The sequence below is a fragment of the Vigna umbellata genome, chromosome 8 (assembly GCF_029865625.1).
Source record: "Vigna umbellata cultivar VRB3 chromosome 8, Vumbellata_1.0, whole genome shotgun sequence".
Lineage (NCBI taxonomy): Eukaryota > Viridiplantae > Streptophyta > Magnoliopsida > Fabales > Fabaceae > Vigna > Vigna umbellata.
Genome location: NC_142172.1, coordinates 33,391,761 through 33,414,732, shown reverse-complemented (window position 1 = coordinate 33,414,732; position 22,972 = coordinate 33,391,761). Strand labels below are relative to the sequence as shown.

Below are 22,972 nucleotides of genomic sequence, written 5' to 3'. Positions count from 1 at the left end.
ATATAATCTATCAGTAATAATAAAACTTATTCGGTAATAATAAAACTTATTCAGTAATTTATTTGAGTTTATTAACTGATTATATTAATAAAAAAAAAATTTGACAATGAAATAATAAATTTTATTGATGAATAATTTGTGAGTAATTACTAACATAAGAATCCATTATTAAAATTCTTTAATAAATGTCTCAATTTAGTATTTTCTGTTCCTTTTCTTTTTTTTTTCTCCTCCTCTCCTTACTTCGTCATGTTTGTTTTTTTAGATTTTTTTTTCTTTTTCTAACTCTACTATCATCACATTGTTACCTCCACACTATTATAATAAGCTTCGACATTTGTTCTTCATTCTCTTCTTATTTTCATTCATTTTTCCTTAATATATTAAATAATTCATCAAATTTGATAGAAATTTTTATTTATTTTATTAATAGATTTATCCCAAAAAAAAACTGTTAGTAATAGAACTATAAGTGACCTACATAATTTACCACCAGCTTTATTACCAATAAATACTTTTGTTGATAAAGTTAAAACTTGTATGGTTCTAGGAAAAAACACGAAAAACCGAAAAAGCTAAACAATATATTTCTTAAATTTATAATTTATTTACTCCGTATTCATTAACTTTCTGGCAAATACCGGAACATTAATGTTGAGGTAAGTAAGTGATTAAATTAATATTTGTACTGATATTTTAAAGAATATAGAATGCTTAATTTTATCTGTGACTCTATGCATGCATGCTAACCGTATATAAAGTTCATGCAATAAATTATTATGCATACTAAATTTATTTTTATAATTATTTAAAAAATATACAGCACGGACTTTTAATTGATTCACAAAAGTAGAAACATTACAGGTAAAACTGTACGAAACCACTGATTCACAAAGCAGTGAATTAGCGGGTCAAAAAGTTAACTTGTGCAACAGAACATGTTCTCGGACTACAGACACTGTGGGTTAATTTTGTTCTCACTCTGTCTATAAAAGGCAAACATCATATATTGCTCATTCACAAAACATCTACCCTGTTTCTCTGTGTTAGTTTTGCAGTTCGATTCCGCATAATGTTTCAGAACATCGTGAAGGTCTTCGCCGGCGATGATAAGCTCCGGCACCGGGTGAAAGGAACGGTGGTGCTGATGAAGAAGAATGTGCTGGACTTCAACGATTTCAGTGCTTCCTTCCTCGACAGTCTTCACGAGTTTGTGGGGAAAAGGGTTTCTCTTCAGCTCGTAAGTGCCGTCAACGTTGACCCTGGTCAGTTCACTTCCTCTCTGCTTAACATGGATCTCTTCGTTTCCCTCATCTCTAACATCTAATTTTACTCTTTTGATCTTCAAAACATCTTCTGTAGCTTTTCTTTTTGTCCAAAGTCATTTAATCACATGCTTCAACGAACCACCGCACACATCTCAAACCAGCCCTACTTTCAACTGATGACAGAGTTTCTAACATAGTACTGTTTTTTAACAGAGTTTTCGTTTAGAACTATGAAATTGTGACTGAAACTTAGGTTTGATTTGTGTCTTTATGTTTTACAAATATTTCATGAAACAAATTAGATGATAAAATATATTCTAGATTTGGAAGATGACTTGGTGTGGGGGTTTGGTACATGCATGAACACCGAGTGAAAGAAATTCAGAGGAAGGAAGAGAAACTTGAAATATTCTGGATTTTTATTTTAAAAATTAAAAAGATGGATATTTTCACTTTTCTTTTTCGATTTCAGTGTATCAAATATCTGCGTAAAAAATATTAGGTGTGTTTACTTAATTCAAAAGAAACAGTCACTTTTGTTTTTTACATTAATTTTTTAAATGTACTAAAATATTATTCATCGAAAGGAAAAAAAAAGTCGCATTAGATCGGATCCACATCGGATAAGCACACGGTTTCAATAATGTAATTATATATTACTACTTATTTTTTATACGTTTTCTTTCATTTTCATTTTATCTGAAATTATATTAAATACCAAACGAGCATGTTTATACGAAAATAATATTTTAAAATACGCTATTTTTATAATATAGTTCCTGAAAATATTATAATATGATTCCTTAATACAAACTGTTTGGCATGCATGGGATTTGGTATTTTGCAGGACTCTAGATTCATAGTTCTGGTCAACTTCCATAGTCTTCGGCCAATGGCTACATATAACAAGTTATCTTGTGCTTAACAATGTCATTATAAAGATATAAATTTAGCCAATAAATAATTGCTTGCTTATAATTGTTTGTGTTAGGGGTGAAAAAAAAGAAAATAAAAAAACATAGAAAATTTTTTAAGTTTGAATAAAATTATTTTCTGAAATACTTGTTTAGAAACTTTGTATATACCTAGCCTAGCTGCAATGACAAGTTGGAAACAAATGCTCCTAAATTTATTTATTTATTTGTCGGCGTACGGAGGAAAATATTATATTGCATCTATGATTTCATTGGGTTTTTCAAAGTTACTCCTTTTTTTTTATCCGCAAGCAAAAGAACGTCAAATAAGAAAAATACAAAACGGTGTACTTGTGATCAGTGACGTAGATAGAAGGGAAATTACTTTCAGAATAGTTCCACCGAGTTGACAAAAAAAAAACTGTTATTCATTCTAAGCAACATTTTGTTACTTTATCAAATTTTCATGTTTTGTTATATTTAAAGAATGAATGTAGTTTTTTTTAGTGGCGTTAACAGGGGATTTTGACTTTTAATTCCTATTTCAAACTTTTATGTTGTTATATTTAAAAAAGTATAGATGTAATTATTCTAATCACACTTACCTTTTAAAATATTTACAAGAAAGAAATTTATGAATTATATCTAAAATAATTTATCGTTTATTACGTTAAAAATAGTTAATATTATTAAATAAAAAGAGTATATTTAGACATTTTTTAAATATAAAGAACTAACATAATTGAAATTTAAGATTAAAAATATATTAACTATTCTTTTGTCACGTATAATTTAATTTGTTGGTTAACTTTTGTTTTCATTCATTAAGTTCCGTGGGATGAAATCTCAAGGGTCATTTGTCAAGACTGGGCCATGGGAAATGACTTCTTAGTTCCCACCGACTAAAACCATTGTTTGTCTTTTTAGATCAAACAACCTAGGATATTATCTTATATTGTTTAGTCAGTTTACATTTTCTTCACCATAAAAAGTAAAACTTTTCCATCGTTGCTAAGATAATATTTTTTAAGGATTAACTGTCCGTAGTCTAAAATCATATTTAACTCCTATAGTTTATTACAAATTTATTCCAAAGTTGAAATTTTATTTGTGAATATTTATAGGGAATAGCAATGGCTTGAAGGGGAAACTTGGGAAGCCTGCTTTTCTAGAAGACTGGATTACAACCATAGGACCTTTGACCGTGGGAGAAACAGCATTCAAGGTTACATTTGAGTGGGACGAGGAGATAGGAACACCAGGAGCCTTTATTATAAGGAACAATCATCACAGTGAATTCTACCTCAAAAGCCTCACACTTGAAGATGTTCCTGGCCAAGGTGTCATTCGCTTTATCTGCAACTCTTGGGTATACCCTGCTGATAAATATGAAAAGGATCGCATTTTCTTCTCCAACAAGGTACACCTACATACACAGTATCCTGCATGTACTCGCTAAATAGCATGTCACATTTTTCTGGGTAATCATTGTAGTTCATTCTGGGACTTGTTGTTGCAAGTTACATATTTTGTACCAATTGCAGACATATCTTCCGAGTGAAACACCAGTGCCACTACTTAAGTACAGAGAGGAAGAGCTCGAGAATTTAAGAGGTAATGGGAAGGGACAGCTCCAAGAATGGGACAGGGTCTATGATTATGATGTTTACAATGATTTGGGAAATCCAGATAAGGGTCCACAACATGCTCGTCCTACTCTAGGAGGGTCTAAGGAATACCCCTACCCTCGTAGGGGAAGAACTGGTAGACCACCAACAAAATCAGGTAAGGCTTTTACTTTTGTTGTTTTCTTGTTCATTGAAGTCTGTTATTGAATATTTATTGACCATTGTCATATCTTACGGGACTCATTTGTTGTAACTTTCAAATATTGTATATAGAGATGTTAATTTCTTTTGTTGTTTTCTTGGCAGATCCTAAATGTGAGAGTAGGCTGAATATTGTCTCGAGCTTAGACGTCTATGTTCCTAGGGATGAAAGATTTGGTCACTTGAAAATGGCAGATTTTCTTGCCTATGCACTGAGATCCATTGTTCAAGTTCTCAAACCGGAGTTGGAATCTCTATTTGACAGCACCCCTAACGAGTTTGACAGTTTTGAAGACGTATTCAAACTCTATGAAGGAGGGATTGAGGTGCCCGAGGGTATACTTACTGAAGTTAGGGATCACATTCCGGCAGAGATGCTTAAGGAAATTTTCCGATCTGATGGGCAAAGGTTCCTCAAATTTCCCGTGCCACAAGTGATTGCAGGTGTAGTACAAAAAAATGTGTAATATAGTATGTTCTTTGCAAGCAAAAAAAACCAAATCATGCATTCTGTAAAACAATGTTATTTAAAAGTGATGTTCTTATGATGTGGATTTTTGGAACAGTGGATAAATCTGCATGGCAAACAGATGAAGAATTTGCCAGGGAAATGCTGGCCGGTATAAATCCTGTCATAATTCGTGGTCTCCAAGTAAGCCCAAGTGTTTTTAATTAATTGGTAATGATTGGATTAAAGAATAGGATCTCTGTCATGATTGTCAAATCTACCATTCCTAAAGTATTTCAGAATCAATATCCCATGAAGAATTGTCCATGATTTCTTTCTCCTCACTGTCATCCTAAATAACTGCAGGAGTTCCCACCTGCAAGCAAGTTAGATCCTAAACTCTATGGTAATCAAACTAGTACAATAACCAAAGAACACATCGGAAGTAACCTGGAAGGGCTCACTGTAGAGGAGGTAATTTTCAAGATTGATAGGATGTTGTGTTTTTCAGTCTTCACATTAAAATGTTGTTAAACCATAGTTGTCACTGTCAAGTTTTTACTCTTGGCCAATGTTGAGATGCATACTAATTATTTGCATTTGGCTGAATAGGCAATTAAAGAAAGGAGATTGTTCATTCTAGATCTCCATGACGCAGTGATACCATACATTAGAAGGATCAACTCTACTTCTACAAAGACATATGCCAGCAGGACAATTCTGTTCTTGCAAAAGAATGGGACTTTAAAGCCCTTAGCCATTGAGTTGAGTTTGCCTCATACCGAAGGAGATCAATATGGTGCAATCAGTAAAGTTTATACTCCAGTGGAACAAGGCGTGGAAAATTCGTTCTGGCAACTGGCCAAAGCTTATGTAGTGGTAGTGGACTCAGGCTATCATCAACTTATCAGCCACTGGTATAACTCTATCAGAAAAAAACTAAATACAATCTTAGTTTGTCTACTATTGAAATTAACTCTAGATGTCACACCTGTGTCACAGGTTGCATACTCATGCAGTCATTGAGCCATTCATTCTAGCTACAAATAGGCAACTCAGTGTGCTTCACCCTATTCATAAACTGCTGCAGCCTCACTTCCGTGACACCATGAATATAAATGCACTAGGAAGACAGATTCTCATTAATGCAGGTGGTGCTTTAGAGTCAACAGTTTGCCCCTCTAGATATTCTATGGAGTTTTCATCTGTGCTTTACAAGGACTGGGTTTTCCCTGAGCAGGCACTGCCTGAAGATCTTATAAAGAGGTAAGTAAACCATTCGAGCAAACAACCCTTGAGAATCATCAATTGTTTTTCATTTTCTGAATATGGTCGAGTTCAATAGATCAGGTAACATTTTAATTTTGTCCAGTTTAATTCAGTACAACTATAATAACTTGGGTGGTATCAAATTAATACATTTGAAAAAAAATGTTGTTTATCAGTTGATGAATATTTGCTTCTTTCAGAGGAGTGGCTGTCGAGGACCCAACTTCCCCATATGGTCTTCGATTACTGATTGAGGATTACCCTTTTGCGAGTGATGGGTTAGAGATTTGGTTTGCTATCAGGACATGGGTTCAGGACTACTGCTCCTTTTACTACAAGGAGAATGACACAGTGAAGAAAGACAATGAACTTCAATCTTGGTGGAAGGAAATAAGGGAGGTGGGTCATGGAGACAAGAAAAATGAACCTTGGTGGCCAAAGATGCAGACATGTGAAGATCTAATTCTGACCTGCACTATTCTTATATGGATTGCCTCGGCTCTCCATGCTGCAATCAACTTTGGACAATATCCATTTGGGGGTTTTCCACCAAGTCGCCCAGCTATAAGCCGGCGATTCATGCCAGAAAAAGGAACTGCAGAATACGATGAACTGGTGACCGATCCTGTGAAGGGGTATCTGAAAACAATCAGTTCACAGTTTCAGGCTGTTCTTGGCATTTCACTTGTAGAAATCTTGTCCAAACATTCTAGTGATGAGGTTTACCTTGGGCAGAGAGAGACTCCAGACTGGACATCTGATGCAGAGCCATTGCAAGCTTTTGAGAAGTTTGGAAAAAAACTTGCTAGTATAGAGGAAAGGATCTTGAGAATGAACAGTGATGAGAAATTCAAAAACAGGTTCGGTCCAGTTAAGATGCCATACACTTTGCTTTATCCAACAAGTAAAGGTGGACTAACTGGCATGGGAGTTCCTAATAGTATCTCAATTTGAAGGGTTTTTTGTCTTTAGTTTTCATAAATAATAATGACCTTTAAGGCTGCCTAATTTGAATCATGATTTATAATCTATACTGTTTTCCCTTTTTCTTTGCTTCCTTAAACTTTTCAGTTATTTTGAACTTAGGCAAACTACATTAAGAAAATAAAAGAAAAATATTACCTTATAAAATATTTAATTTCATATAACTGATTACTGTGTTTCCTTAAATGTATTGTATTATTTGAAATTTCTTTCAAAATTAATTTAATGAATATTAAGTACATTGAAAGAGAATAAAAAAATGAAAAATTGTTACAAAACCAATTTTTCAAATGACAAACTACAAATAAATTAACAGTTTTTAGTAATTCACAAAAGATACACATAGTTAATGTGAGAATTTTAAAGTTAAAATAAGAATGAATTTAGATAATCGCCATAATTTCTCCTAAAACATAAAAATAATTTTGTGGAGGATACTCATATAAGTAAAATAATATGTTTTTTTTATTAGTGAGAGAAAAAAATAATATGTTAATGATAAGTTTCATCCTAAACTAACCCAGATCTCATTCATAAAGAGGATTTTGTCCCAAATTTAATTAGAATACCACCTGTGTCCCAAATCTGTCTTCTGCAGCAGTAAACATGTCTGTGTTCATAAATTGTCATTTTGAGTTTTATTTACATTAGAATAAAATATTTGTTAAATAAAATAATTTCTCAAAATGAGATAAAAACTGAATATTCAAACATTAGTATTATTGTAAAACAGGGAGGGAGGATAAATATTTTGTTGTAGATATTTTTAATTATAGTCACTTTAAATAGGATTAATATAATCATTTAATATTAACTAAAATTATTTTTAAATATGAGAGCTTTTTAACTAGTGTTCTTGATTAAGGCATTAACAATTTTTTTTACCAATAGTGTTTATTTTTTCAATATTTTTTTTTCAAATTATGATCTATTATGGATTTTAAAACATTTATTTTATTTTTTATATTTTTGAAGTACCTAAATTTTATCACACAGTGAAAATACTACTTTTTATAATTTTTTGTGTTTTAGAAAATATTGGAATAAAAACTATTAATTTGAAAAATTATCAACCCAAAATAAAATATAAATTTCTTTTACAAACTGAAAATAACCATGCAAAACTTTACAATTAATTTCTCAATTATAAATTATTATATTTATACTCATCAAAATTTTCAAATTTATCTTTATTTTTTTATTCACACAACAATCTTTTAGCTATTTAAAAAATATATCACGTTCTTATACTATTTTAATATTTTTACTTTTTATAAAATATTATATTTGCAAAGAAGTTGCTATTATTTATTAACATTAAAAAGGCAAACACAATCTGTGTGGGACAGTATAATTTACTCATCCTTAATCAATATTATGTTGTTTAATGAATATTGATACTGAATAATAAGATAAAATAGAATAAATTATTGTTATTATAGATTAGCGTACATGCACATGTGATAGTTTTTTTATAATAAATAAAAAATACGAAGTTATTATTTTAATTATAAAAATAAAATAAATTATTTTCATTATTTTATTATAAATAATTTATAAATATTTTTTGTATTATATAATTATTTTAATTTAAAAAAAAGTCAAATAAAAATAATTAAATATCTCAAATATTAATTACAAATAAAATTATATAAACAAATTTTTTTAATTTAAAAATATTACTTAAAAAATAAAATTAAAATATATATATATACAAAAATAGGATGAAATACATCTTTTTACTGTTTTTACACCAACCATAAATTAAAACTCAATTCAAATTTATGGAAAATGACGGGAAACATGTGAAAGATTCTCTTCTAAAATTTCAAATATAATCGGGTACGAACTAAAACTATGCATCCCCAATGAGACGCATAATGTGGATCATTGATGGGAGGGTAACTACTGACGTGTAGGGTGGATGATATGATGACACAATTCCGTATTCTCCCTCCTCGACCGTGCTGGTGGTGATGCGGAGAGCCAAAAATCCCATTGGTTAATGTCCTCGTTTTATTCAAGTTTCGCGGCAATGCGTAACTCTTTATCTCTTTCCGTGTAAACCCTGCTACTCTCGTTTTCCTCTTCTTCCATCGTGCTTCAGCGGAATCGGAACCCTATGAGAGGGGTGAGTGTCATGGAGCCAATTTTTTCTATTTTTTTTTTCCGATCTGTAATCTAGGGTTTGAATTCGGAAAGGAAAATAATTGTTTTTGTTAATTAGAAGTAATTTGTCTCAATACATTCGCCATTCCTCATTCTTGCTTTCACGTTCCTCTTTGCTTTTTCTTTTTTTTCTCTTTTTCTGAAGAAACAAGCTGGTTGAAGCCGTTGTTGAATTTGTTTCTTTTGAAAATTTGAATCTGCAGTTCTATTTCTTTTATTTAGAAAATATTTGATGTGGTCTATGGTGAAGGTTTTATAGGGGACGATTTGAATGTGTTGAAGCATGTTGTTAATTGTAAAATTCAATGTGATTGTCAGTTCAGCTTGGAAGACGCAGATCTTTGTTTCTAAATAGTTGTGCTTAGCTTATAACGATTTCAATTTGCTGTCTGTCCTACTAGTTTGAGAATGTTTCAGGTGCATTATAGATTTGCGCTTATGTGTTAGTTTGCTGTCAGTTAAGACTTAACTGATGCAAGGTTCTCCTAGGGTGGTGGGTGGGGTAAATAACTGTAATTTCCTTATCTGGTTTGTTCTTCGTTTTCTTAATTAAAAAGAGTAGCAACAGTGTCTGTGTTTTTTTTTTTTTGACTTTTTTTCTTCTGAAAAGTTTGAATGTCTGGTGTGAAACAATTGAACTTTTGGGTTCAAATTGTATTTGGTTGGGAAGTTGATGTTCATTATTCCACAAAAAGAACTTGCACTGATCTAAGCTTCTATCTTGACTTGAATTATTGTTGTTTCTATTGCATTATTGATTAGTTCGTTAGTGGAGTTTGAACTAGACTAACATTGTTGATTGTGGCTTTGGTTTTCGGTTCAACGACATAAGGGCTCAATGGCACCAACAAGGAAATCTAGAAGTGTTAATAAGCGGATTTCAAGTACAAATGATTCTCCTGAGAAAGATGGAGTTAATCCAAATAAAAACAAGCAACGGGTACGTCATAATCAGATGACTTTTTTCATTCTGAAACTAGATGTAGTAGGACACACGTGAATTAAAATACAAAAATACAATACTTCATCCTGCTTGGTATTATTTTTCAGAATAGTTTTACAAACAGCCTAAAGTGGCAGTTCTTGGGTTTCAGAATATTGGTGTTAGTTTTTTTCATTTCACTTGAAAAGTTGTAAACTATGTTGCACAGGTACCAATACAAGTATTTGGTAAGACTTGATACACAGATATAATTTATTTTTTAAATTGTGACATGAGATGGCTGTATATATTATATGAAATACAAATTTATTTTTGATTGTTTGCTGTTTTGTGTGATGATTTTTAAGAAAAAATACTACAAGATTCAGATTATGCTTTGAAGGAGGGAATCAGAGAGAATATGACTTGAATGTGTAACTTTACTTTTTGAATCACAGGTTTTAAGGATGGTGTGGGTATTCACAAAATATACACACACTCAGAGAAAATAGGGCTATGCCAAAAATACATATGCAAAACATATCATATAAGTATTTGAAATCGGATATTGATATTTAACCAAATTTTGAGTATTCATCTATCATACATAGTGGTTCTTGTCTTCCAAAGTATGTGAACATAAAACAAGATTTCAAATATTGTTTTAGCCTTGAAATTTTGAATCCTTGTTAATGTGTGCCATTTTGCACAGAAGAAAAAGTTGACTGATAAACTGGGATCTCAGTGGAGCAAGGAGGAACTAGAGCGATTTTATGAAGCATATAGAATGTATGGGAAAGACTGGAAGAAGGTGTGCTTTTGTTGTGGTCTTTTTTTCTCTCCACCCTACTTGTTTATTAGGATATTCAAGGACAATTGGGCTTGTTCTTTCCTTTTCCCTATCATTATCATGTCAATTACAAGTAGAATTTTTGTTACAGTTCTCTGTTCTTTATTTCGATTTCCAGGTGGCTGGTGTTGTACGAAATAGAACCACTGAAATGGTAGAAGCTCTTTACAATATGAATCGGGTAAATCAATATTATTGAGCTCTAATCTATAGTCATGATTCATTTTTCTTATGAACATTCTACCTTTTGTTTAAGATTTTTTCTTTATGTATGTGCATGCTTTTTTAGTGTAACTGAGTTGACTAAAAGCTTAGATAACAATATATGTTGAATCTACCAATGGAACTTAAGACTTTTGTTCTTCCTCTTCTTTTGCTCCATCTTACTCTACCCTTATTTTCATCACCATTTTTAACTGGGACGTTATGTGATATCAAGCTATGGCTGTCAGTCCACGAAATTGCAATAGTTATGCCCCCATAAGGCTAGTTGACATCCTTAGGTCCTTGCTTATGTACAAGTTCTTGCTTCTAGCTATCACAAATTGATTTATTAATGTTTTGTAGATCTTTTTGTAAGTGTAATTGAAACTACAAGTTGTAATCTACAGGCATACCTCTCTCTGCCAGAGGGCACGGCTTCTGTTGTTGGCCTCATAGCAATGATGACTGATCACTACAATGTGTTGGTAAGTTCAAAGTTGTTTTTTCTGGTAGATATGTTTTGCTAGAAAGAAGGTGGAAACTATCATATTGAAAACTTAATCAAAATCCTGTTCTCATTATTTGCCATGGCATCCCTTGTTATATTATAATCTTTCAATTTCTTTTTCCATAGCGATGTTACAATTCATGTATTTTTTCATGCGCACTTTTGGATTTGCATTTGTCTTTATATTTATTGGAACATATTAATATTTGTGTAAGCTGTGTTCTTCTTTGTCTAGTTACACCTTTTTTCTTGCTCCCTTCCTCATGGTATGTTATATTGGCTTTGACTATGCATTTGTGAGTTGTCATTTTCTGGACTCAAATTTGACAGGAAGAGAGTGACAGTGAAATGGAGAGCAATGATGCACTAGGATCTCGGAAATTTGTAAAACGAAAGCGGGAAAAAGTTCAGCTTAGTGTCTCTAAAGATCAGTCTCATTCAATTGCTGCCAGTGATGGTTGCCTCTCTTTACTGAAGAAGAGACGCTTAGATGGTAAAATAGCCATTGTGGTACCACTTCCTCTGTTCTTTCCTCATCCAGAGAACCATTTTTGGTTTGCCTTTCTACAAATTGCTTTTGTTCCACCCAGGTGACAGACGTTACTGTGGTTTTAATTTTTGCAACCGGAAAGTAGTAGACTAGTGGTTATGTAACAAATGGATTCCAGTAAAGTTCTTCCATATTATACAAAAACTCCAATAAGGATTCTTATGACAGATTTAATATAGGTTTATGGACTTTATTTTTATGCTAGTAGGAGGTCACTTGCTAGATATTAAATTCATCAAATAGTTTCTTTACGTAATAGCTTAAGGTTTTAGGAGGAGACTTGATCTATGACGTGTTATCAAAGCCTTTTACAACCAAGTGGCCAAGTGTTCAATCCTTGCCACTGTCATTCATCTAAATTGAACTTTAGATAATGCTTTAAGCATTTCTTGAACTGCCCCTCCTTTTCCAGTTCATTTCTAATGGTACAAAATGAGCAGGTAGAATATTATCATATTTATATAGTAACATTATTGACTATTCTAAATTCTTAATCTTGCCCACATTCCTTGTAATCATGTTATGCAAATATTCTGCACTGGATTGCAGTATTGACAATTATTCAATTAATCAGGTATGGTGCCTCATGCTGTTGGTAAACGGACTCCTCGTGTTCCAGTTTCTTATTCTTATAAGAAAGAGTATACAGAAAATTATGTTTCACCTTATAGAAGAAGCCTAAAGTCAACTACTGATGCTAATGATGATGAAGTTGCACATGTTGTAGCTTTGGCCTTAACTGAGGCTGCACAAAGAGGAGGGTCTCCCCAAGTTTCTCAATCACCATGTAGAAGAGCAGATAAAAAACCCTCACCTGTCCTGCGTTGGGAAAGAAAGGTATTAACTGTTCAATGCCCTTTTCTTCCATTATCTTGTATTTGTTGGCTGTATTATTATTACTTCAAACTTTGCATGTTGCAATAGAATGGAATGGTAATCTTTGTGAATGATATGCTTGTGTTCGATACATTCTATTCTGAAAATGTTATTATTTTACAATTTGTCAACTAGCAGCAACTGTCAGAGACAGCTCGTGCCAAGTTACACAATCTTTCAGTGGATGAAGAGTTACTAGACGGTAGTATAGAAAGCAGGGGAGCTGACAATGGAGAATATGCAAGAGATAATAGTTCATTGATTGATATGGAAGGCACAGGAACAGTTGAGGTTCTTCAAAAGGGGGGGAAATTTTACAGAAAGAAAGAGAGAGTGAAAAACGTTGGAAACCATCAGCTTGATGATGGAGGGGAAGCATGTAGTGGCACTGAAGAAGGGCTTAGTTGCTCACTGAAGGAAATGGTTGATATTGAGGTTACTAATGAAAAGCTTGAAAAATTCTCTCCAAAAGGTGGGAGGAAACGAAACAAGAAACTCTTCTTTGGAGGTAATTCTGTCACTAGACATGTATGCAAATTTTTTTGTGCGACTTTTAGTTCCTTGCCCCTCTTGGCCTTGGGTCAAGGTGAGGTTGGACTTCTGTGAAATGGACTTTTCCTTTTCATCTATGAACTTGCAATATTTAATTACTTCATTTGACAGATGAAACCCCTGCCTTGAATGCGTTGCAAACTTTGGCAGACCTGTCTCTAATGATGCCAATATCTACAGTAGATTCTGGTAAGTATAAAGTGATATATTTACCCTCGATAAAAGGTAATTGTAAGAGGCTTATGCATGCATGTGCCACAGAGAAATATCTAAACCATACAAAAAAGAATCCAAACTTTAGTGTTTTCACATTCAACACTATTGCACAGTTGTAGGATATGTTATTCTTTTTTGTTTAGTTCTGTCGGACAATTATAACTGGCATCATGACATTAATAACTGTCACAGTTGTCACCTCGTGTAGATATAGTTTTCTGCTAGACACTTCAAATATACTTCTGGTGCACTGATTAGTGCCCTTTTTTGTAATCATTCTCTTAGAGAAACTGATCAGAAAATAGTGTGTGAGAGAGAGAGAAAATTAAACATGAACTGAATATTTTTATTCTGTATCGCACTTTTAAAGAGATGAGTAGATGTATTTGTATATGTGATTTACCAGTAGCTGTATAGGAACTGACAGCTGTACAAATTAGTTAAGTAGTTTACAGGTAAAGCTACAGTTGTACAAAAGGCATCTATAAGTATTCACATTTCAATATTCAGAAATTCAATCATACAGTTTTTCTTTCTCTCTGTATTCAGTACCAGTTGAGATTGATTTACCCTATTTTGGTCCATCTTCCTTGAATGTTATTAGCTGCACTTTTAAGTTTAGCTCCTCATTTCATATTTCCTGTTTCTCTTTGACTGTTAAATTTTCGAAAGATTTTTGTTTGTTTTACTGTTATTTTTCGAAGTTCAAGATAACCTTAATAACTCTTTTCATTTATACCTTTACTTTTCACCTACTCTCTTATTATATTTTATATATGCATTTATTGTGATGTAGAAATGAAAGTGGTAAATTAAAAAACAAAAAACTTTCAAATATTGTACTAAGATCAAGAAAGTTTATTGCTTTTTCCAACAGAACCTTAAATGACACTTCAAAAAGAAATGTAAAATGTGTTTTTTGAACTGCCTTTTTCACTTATTCAACTCAAACGGTCAGCCTGGAATCTACATTTTGTTTCTGCCCTCGATCATGTTTGTTGTTGTAGTCATTAGTGAGATTTAAAAAAAACAATAGTTTCTTTATCAGACAAATCTAAGGGTCTTTTTCTTTTCTTTTTATTGTTTCTCTCTTGTCCATCTAGAATCATCTATCCAATTGAAGGGAGACAGGATTTCTGCTGATAAAGATGGTAAGTCTGCGCTACCTGAAGCAACACTAACAAGCCATAAGAGACATAAACTTAAACACAGCGTAGTGCCTGAAATTGAGGTTTCAACCTCCAAAAAGTCCAAGCTTGGAAAGGAATCGACAAAGGATACGAACGTGCTTTCTGAATCAAAAGAACAACTTCCTATTGCTGATGCAACATGGAAAAGAAAGCGGAAGTCTGTGGTTTCCAAGGTAAATACATTTTCCGTATGCATTATTGAACATGTTTTATATAGAGTCTGTTTTTGGTTTTATTTTTTTCTTTTCTTTTCAAAACTGATTTCTAGTCAAGAAAATATTTTCTCTTGTAACAATATGGATTAATAAAAGAAATGTTGTTGTAGAAACTAACAGCTTTTTGAATAATATCAACTTCTAGCCTTAAATCAAATAGTATTGTTATATCACCCTGCTATGGATATTGGGATAGAGCCAGGGATCAATCACCTTGCCAGGTCGCCAAGCATGCCAAACATTCTAGAAAAAAATTATGGTGCTCTGGCTTTTTGACAAAAAATATTCATGAAAGTGATTGTTTAAAATTATTTTAGAAGTTTTGAAAATAAATGCCACTGTATCCCCAATAAAACATAATGTGTTAATAAATTCTAAATACTCATCCTTGTTGATACTAATTATGCCAATAAAATTAAAAGTGAATCACAAAATATTAGAAGACATGAAGAACAACAAAAACAAAACCCTTATAAGTTATACTAAGGGAGGTTGATTACAAGAATTGCATAATACCGTAGGACTTTATTAAATATCAAATTCTGAGATATTACTCAATACAAAATTCCTCTTATCAGCTTCCTCCAATGGCCTACTTGATCTTTCCCTTTTCCTTTTCATAAAACTAGAAGTAGCGCATTATTTCTACTCTCCTCACTGATTCTGATCGAAGATTACATTACATTTGCAGACCACCTTAGTTTTTATTTTTTTTTTTAGTTTTTTTTTTTTGTATTATTCTTTACCTCACTTGGTGTTAGACCAGTATATCATTATATACATCTTTTTGTATGTTGTTCTTTCATGAATGACATGCACCCACCTTAACAGTCTCATTTGTGCTACTCCTTCCTTTTTATCTTGTTTCTTTAAAGTTCAACATTCATTATCATAAAGTATAACTGGATGCATATCACTATAATAAACATTCCTTTGAGCTTGGTAGGTACTTTGCAATCACAAATAACCCTTGTTTCCTTTACTCTCGATTTTAACCTTCTAGTTTGATGCTTATATGACAACTAGATAATTTTCCTTTAAGTTTTGAACTTTGCTCTTTAGATATTAAACTTTTAAAAACTTGTGGTATGGAAATAATTGAATATAATAGAAAGTATAGAAGCAGTAACAGATATTTATTTTATTCACTTAGTTGGGAACAAAATATCCCTACTGCAGTAAAATGATTGAAGAATGTTTTACTGGAATTCAGGAGCCTGATCTCTCTCTTACAACCAAATAATACCTGTCTCAAACCCTCATATCATCATATCTTCTCCAACTTCTTACTGTATACTACTGACTTTACTAATTACTGAACTTTGAGCTTTTTGGGCCCAATCCCTTCCTAACTCTTCTTACATAAACTCCTAATTTGAGATCTGTTACTAACAGACATTTTCTCCCATTTTTACATTCGACTCATTCTTTTCTTGTTTCTTATTGAAATTGCAATACATATACTGTTACTCTTACAAAAGAAAAACCCTTTAATTCCAGAGTCTTTCTCCAAAGCTCAATTTTAGAGTTAATCTTTTCTCTTGATTTCCCAATCAACACTATATCATGTGCAGAATCATGCTGTACTTTCTAAAATATGTGGAAACTAAGACAATATCTTAAGAAATAATCCTATGATGACTTTAATATAATATTGACATTAGAGATATTTCACTCTTCCCCTTAAGCTAAAGCTAACTAAGGTTGAAGATTGCTATAAACATGTGTAGGGTGTCTGATAATCTAGCTGTGATGATTTCTTTTTTTTGCTGATTAGGCCATGTCTCTTACAAGGCCAATCATGTGAGTAGTAGTACACAAGTTATAGTTTTGCCACGACACTTTTCATATTGTTATTGCCATGGGGACTAATGTTTTCTGACCATCATGATAGTTTTTCTTTGCATTCTCAATTTTTTTTCTGATCCAATTAATTCTGGTCTGTTTGTCTCTGTTGTTGAGTCTTCAAATTGTCAATTCATTAACATTTTGTAACAACTCAATTAGTGAGGGAAGGTTTTGTTTGACTGTAGGTTGCAAATGCAAAGCTTGATTCTTGTCCAAGTGGTCCCTTGAAAGATGAGGTATGCAAGTAATTTTTTTTCAGGACTATATATGTAAACCTCTGCAGTTTCGAAGCAAGTTTGATGTTATTAAAATTTGATGTTTTCCCTTTCAAGTGATAGAAATGTTGCTTGACTATTAATATAGTATGGATAACCTAGTCAGTTTTAAAAAATAGTTTCAGGAATTGTGCATTGTATGTGTTTAAGGTTTACAAATGTTTAAAACTATAGTTTGATTTAGTTCTGGTCAGATTTAACTTCACATCAAAGTATGTTTTGTTAGAGACTGGATCAAAACACTCTGAACTGGGGTAATTTTTCTTATTCTTTTAATTCTGGTACCAATTGATAGTACTAGAACCACAACTACATAAACGAAAGGTAGTACAGGGTGTTTGGGAGAACCTTGCTGGCTTCTCAACTTTTCGTACATTTTTTTCTTCTTCCTAACTCCTTTGTTGTAGCTATATAGATCAACTTTCATACATGATTTCCTTTTATTGGTTTGGATAAATCACTCAATTTTCCTTTTGTAAATCACTTTTAGCTATGCAGGTCAGTCTCTTACATTAGTTATTAAATGCCTGTGCCATTTTTTAATATATACCTTATCAATGGGTTGTTTCCTAACATGTTCATTCTTTTTATGGGTTTCAATTTGTATTTCCAGCCTACGTTTTAATGGAGTAAATCCCTCATCCCCCACCCTCCAAAGCATGATAGGAAAGTTTCATATGTGAATGGGATATCACTTTAGTTACTGGGTCTGTGACAGGTGATCTGGAATTCTTGATTAAAAGGCCATTCAAGTTTTCACTTGATAAAACATTCAACTCAACTTTTTTCTTATTCTGCAAAGCGGCATTGTATTTAATTTGGGTGTGGCTGGAAGTGTGATCCAACCGGGCATGCTTGAGGTGTGGCCTGGCTAGGAATATTAAGGAGTTTATGCATTCGAAGCAGAGGGAAAATACCAATATTTCCAGGACCACATTCACCACATATATATGTTATAAAATCAGTAGCCAGTCAGTCACATGGAGTGTTTGGGTGCAATTTTAATTGTTGGCTAGCTTCAGCAGGAATTTTCTCTGTTTTGCCCACTAATATAGGTCCATAGTTTGCTGTATGTTAAGCCACATTAAGTGTGATGTTCATTTCTTGTGCCCTGTAATTAATTGATGTATAAACACAATTAGTTATTTAAAGAAATTCATTGGTGGATAGCCACGTTACGTTTGCTATCGTTAGATATGCTCACCTTGTTTATATTGATATAGATACAAAAAGGCATCAGAAGAAAACATTAAATCACATTCATGTGAAGCTAGAAAATCCAATTTTTATATTTTCTTTTTTAATATATAATAATGTGTCCAATTAGGGAAGTTATTTTATTTCCTGATCTTGGAAAATGCTGGGAAATATTCTACTCATCAAAGTTATGTGTGCCTGTAGGCTTTAGATGATGAGAAAAAACCAGTAGTTAAAGGAAAACATGGTGATCAGGTTTTTACCCTACCAAAGCAATTGAAGACCGTTAAATCATCAGAGAGTTCCTTGTGTATTGATCAGAAAGAGACAGGACCAATGGCGGAAATTCCACTTTTGAACGAAGTTAGTTTACCAACTAAACGAAGTAGACGGAAGATGAATTTACAGAGAACTTTCTCTGCTAAGGAAAAGTCTTCTGAATCCATATTGAAAAGTCAAGCTAACAAGCACTCTGATTTAAAGGTACAACATTTTTTTTAATTTAAATTGATTGTGTGCTTTGATTCTTTGAGGGACTTCAATATTTTGTCTAAATAATATCTTTTTTATAACTTGCAGGAAAAGCTTTCCAGTTGCTTGTCATCTAATATGGTTCGCAGATGGTTTATTTTTGAATGGTTTTATAGTGCAATTGATTATCCATGGTTTGCCAAAAGGGAATTGATGGAATACTTAAATCATGTTGGACTAGGGAATATCCCAAGGTTAACTCGTGTTGAGTGGAGTGTTGTAAGAGGGTATGAAATTCAGTTAAGGTTATTATGATCTTCTGCTAAACCTTGTGATCAATTTAGGATTTATTTTAAATTTCCGTACTGTACTTGCTTTTGGCAGCTCCCTTGGCAAACCTCGGCGGCTTTCTGAACATTTTCTTCGTGATGAAAGGCAAAAACTTGCAGAGTATCGGGAATCAGTGAGAAAGCATTATGCTGAACTGCGAACTGGCATTAGGGATGGACTTCCAACTGATTTAGCTAGACCATTATGTGTTGGGCAGAGAGTAATTGCTATTCATCCGAAAACAAGAGAGATTCATGATGGTAGCGTGCTTACCGTTGATTATGATAAGTGCAGGATTCAGTTTGACCGTCCTGAATTAGGTGTTGAGTTTGTCATGGTAATGTGATTTCTTATTATCATGCTGCTTTTTGAATGTTATGGCCGTTCTATAGGACATTTCAATCAGTATGTGGCATATTTGTTTTGAGTTTAATTGTGGGGGAAAAAGTCATTGTTTCCTTAAAATAAGTTGAACCATACATGCGTGCTATCGTAATAAACAATACAAAAAAACTACCTTGTGCTGTAAGGCTCCTGCAATGCAGAGTGTCTGGAGAAAGGTCCCAATGTGTGTGTGTATTAAAGGCAGCCTTGCATTTTTCAATAGGTCGATTTCAAGACAGTCTGTGTTCTACAGGTCACATTTTGGCAACTCCAAATGAAGGAAATTGGTTTGGTATTTATAAAATATATAAATGGTTTTCGTGTCACATGCTGTAAATAAATAAGGAAAGGCTTTAATTAAAGATTTTTCTTCCAGTTGAATAAATTAGGTTGATATTTTGAAGCATGAACTTGGTTCTCGTTTTCTTGTTTTTGATGAGTGGATTTTTGGTTCAGGACATTGATTGTATGCCTTTCAATCCATTAGATAATATGCCAGAAGCTCTGAGGAGGCATATTGATGACAGAAAAGGATCTTTTATGCCTATAGAGCCACATATTAATGGAAATTCACATTTTGGGGGGTGCGAAAATCATTCCTCACCTTTGAAGGTACATACTTCATCAAGTGCTTTAGTAATGCATGGAAAGGTTAGATTGCTAACACGTATCAATGTATTGATATTAAGCCTCAATTTGGTGCTTACCCTTTTATTTTATACATTCAAATACTGATATTATAATTTAGGTTCAATTTGATTCAACTATCTTCATGTAATTTCACTCATTCAAGGAGTTTAACTGTAATAATTGCTACTTGAAAAGTTCAACATTTAATCATCTGTTAACAGATAACTTTATAACAGTGTTAAAAATATTTAAGTTAGCAGTACATCAAAATTAAGCGCTTAATTTCTTTCATTGAAATATAAATATATTTATGCCCTTTTATCCTGAAATAAAATAAGCTTGAGCAGTTGATGGTAGAGCTTCATAGTTTTTACTTTTGATGATTGGTGCCAATTATTTTACTATGCCTTTTGAGTAGTGGACAAACATTCACTTATATTCCTGTTGTTCTGTTCTGTTGTTAACTGGACGAATTTACCTGTCCAATACTTTTCCCTAGTTAAAATAAAATTGGCTGAAGGAATTCACAATAAAGGGGTTGTAGTGGTTGTTGAATTTTTCATCTGTTTTGCTTGAATTGGGACTCCAGATTTCACCACCAATGGGTGAAACATTGATGCTTGAAACATTTGAACAATAAGCAAAAGATTTTATTTTTAAATTTGTTGCTAATAATGATTTTGCCCAGGCTACGGTTGCTACCATGGATAACTTGTGTGCACAAGCAGGTTGTGTTCAACCATGTAAAGTAACACACCATCAAGCTAGGGAAGCTGACATACATGCACTTTCTGAACTAAAGCGTGCTCTAGATAAAAAGGTTTATAGTTTTTGATGTAGACAATTATTATCAATTTGTTATTTTCTTAATATTAATTGTGCTAGTCTATCCAATACGTAAATTTACCTTGCTATGGGTGAACTTGCACCTACTTTTCGGCTGGCTGCTCTTACAGGAGACATTGTTGATGGAGCTTCGAAGTTCAAATAGCGATATATTGGAAAACCAAAATGGCATAGAATGCTTGAACGATTCTGAGGTTTTCAAGAAGCATTATGCCACGGTACTGGTAGAGCTAAAGGAAGCCAGTGGGCAGGCATGTGGCTTCCAATGGATTATTTCTTTCATTACAACGTTCTGCATTAATCTAGAACCAAATTTTGATTGGTTGTAACTTACAGGTTTCTGATGCAATGTTACAACTGAGGCAGCGCAATACCTACAGAGGAAACTCTCTGCCACCATGGATGAAGCCACAAACAGGTTTTAGTGTTCATGACGATCTTCCCAGTATGTTGGATGGTTCTCTTACACAAGAGTTTGGGTCAACTGTTGTTCAAATTATTAAAGGATCCAGGTCAAGGGCACATGCAATGGTAGATGCTGCATTTAAGGTATGTCCTTTCTATGGAACATCTGCCACTTCCCATCCATATTTTTGTATTTATTGTTATGAACTTTACATTCAATGGTTTTTGTATAAGTTTTCTCCCCACTATTCTTCATCCAGCATTGCATCACTAGTTACAAATTTAAAAACAATGATTTCTTGTTTGGCTTAGCCACAGATCTATAAAAGCCATATTTGACGAAAGTCAGATGTAATGGTAGCTCTAGACTGTAGTGAAACATGTTATATAATAGTCAGATGTAATGGTAGCATAGTTCAAGTATTTTCTCGAGCTCTAATTTTTGTGAGAATTTTTGACCCTTTTCGATGCTATAATTCAGGCATTGACTTTGACAAAGGAAGGTGAAGATGGTTTCGTGAAGATTGGGCAAGCTTTGGATTCTATTAATCATCAGCAGTTGGCCTCCAAGTCTAGGTTACCTGTGATCAGGTCTCAAGAGCAAGTGAACGCAAATGGCAGTTTTTATCATGTTAATAATTCAACTTGCAGTGTATCAGAGTCTATAATTAACGATCCATCTGGTGCAAAACTACATAATTATTCTGAGAAATTTGATACTGAACTTCCGTCAGATCTTATCACTTCATGTGTTGCTACATTAATCATGATTCAGGTAATTTCCCCTGGGTTATATTCTGAACTCAATGAGTTCCTTTTTATACTAAGTACTGGCGGCAAATTCAGAATTGTGCATCTAGCATTTGTGTCCGCACCTTGCCTTTCAACTAACTAATAAATGTTTATAGTCTCGTTTTTGTTCCCTTTCACTACATTGAGAAACCTACATTGGTTATCTATAGTTGGGAATTACTTGATAAAAAAACTACTACAACACTACTAGAATACCACGTTTTAGTATTTTCCTCCTTATAAACTGTTTTGTATTCTTTTCTCTGATTATTTTGTATATAATTATTGATTTGGCCAAGCTTGTTTTCTATTTTTCTTTTTTTCTAATGATTTCAAATTTATTGAAGAAATCTTGCTAACTAAACAGGAATGTTCTTTTGACTTGCAGACTTGTACTGAACGGCAATACCCTCCAGCTGATGTGGCTCAGATATTAGATTCTGCAGTTAGCAGCCTGCATCCATGCTGTCCTCAAAACCTTCCTATTTATAGAGAAATTCAAATGTGCATGGGAAGAATCAAAACACAGATTTTAGCTTTGATCCCTACTTGATTTGTATCGAATGTAGCTGCTGTACATATGATCTGAAATATAGTTCAGATCACATACGGGCTCCTTGCCCACTTTCTCATGTCTTTTTATTAAGGTACAATAATTTCTTTTACTCCACACCAATAGGTCAAATGGTGGTAGTAGAAATCATGCAATTCACTGCCCTGTCTTTTTAATCTTTGTCAAATGCTGGTTCTTAATACAAAATATTCAATAAAAATTATTCATTATTTTGAAAATCTACCTTTCTTTAAGTAATTAATAAAAAACACTTTTT

General features: G+C 33.0%; 2 protein-coding genes across 5 annotated transcripts; both read left to right on the top strand.

Moving 5' to 3' along the window:
* The first annotated feature begins 1,011 nt into the window (after window positions 1-1,011).
* Window positions 1,012-6,759, top strand: LOC124821152 (putative linoleate 9S-lipoxygenase 5). The gene is made up of 9 exons (XM_047293002.2): window positions 1,012-1,265; window positions 3,307-3,602; window positions 3,727-3,967; window positions 4,117-4,455; window positions 4,578-4,663; window positions 4,826-4,933; window positions 5,072-5,376; window positions 5,462-5,725; window positions 5,929-6,759. The coding sequence occupies exons 1-9, from the start codon at window positions 1,073-1,075 to the stop codon at window positions 6,680-6,682; spliced, it is 2,586 nt and encodes an 861-aa protein (XP_047148958.2). The 5' UTR covers window positions 1,012-1,072; the 3' UTR covers window positions 6,683-6,759.
* Window positions 6,760-8,593: 1,834 nt separating this feature from the next.
* On the top strand, window positions 8,594-22,882 carry ALY1 (protein ALWAYS EARLY 1). Of its 4 annotated transcripts, none has more exons than XM_088096404.1 (20): window positions 8,594-8,843; window positions 9,714-9,821; window positions 10,516-10,614; window positions 10,772-10,834; window positions 11,265-11,342; window positions 11,696-11,858; window positions 12,490-12,752; window positions 12,927-13,299; window positions 13,455-13,532; window positions 14,663-14,922; window positions 16,998-17,048; window positions 18,489-18,767; window positions 18,864-19,042; window positions 19,140-19,422; window positions 19,926-20,081; window positions 20,788-20,919; window positions 21,056-21,163; window positions 21,282-21,494; window positions 21,832-22,125; window positions 22,531-22,882. In XM_088096404.1, exons 1-20 carry the CDS (start codon window positions 8,835-8,837, stop codon window positions 22,693-22,695), a joined length of 3,354 nt encoding a protein of 1,117 aa, XP_087952530.1. In that variant the 5' UTR covers window positions 8,594-8,834; the 3' UTR covers window positions 22,696-22,882. The 4 variants fall into 4 exon arrangements, with proteins under 4 accessions (XP_087952530.1, XP_087952529.1, XP_047148956.2 ...); XM_088096403.1 differs by having other exon boundaries at window positions 8,595-8,843; window positions 10,519-10,614; window positions 21,056-21,196; XM_047293000.2 differs by having other exon boundaries at window positions 8,595-8,843; window positions 21,056-21,196.
* The last annotated feature ends 90 nt before the right edge of the window (window positions 22,883-22,972 follow it).

Excerpts from the sequence above, each read along its gene's own strand:
- LOC124821152 (XM_047293002.2), top strand. The coding sequence starts at position 1,073 with ATGTTTCAGAACATCGTGAAGGTCTTCGCCGGCGATGATAAGCTCCGG. Across the intron at positions 3,968-4,116 it reads TAGACCACCAACAAAATCAG|ATCCTAAATGTGAGAGTAGG; the intron begins GTAAGGCTTTTA and ends TTTTCTTGGCAG. Across the intron at positions 5,377-5,461 it reads CATCAACTTATCAGCCACTG|GTTGCATACTCATGCAGTCA; the intron begins GTATAACTCTAT and ends CCTGTGTCACAG.
- ALY1 (XM_047293000.2), top strand. Across the intron at positions 9,822-10,515 it reads CAAATAAAAACAAGCAACGG|AAGAAAAAGTTGACTGATAA; the intron begins GTACGTCATAAT and ends CATTTTGCACAG. Across the intron at positions 11,859-12,489 it reads GAAGAAGAGACGCTTAGATG|GTATGGTGCCTCATGCTGTT; the intron begins GTAAAATAGCCA and ends TCAATTAATCAG.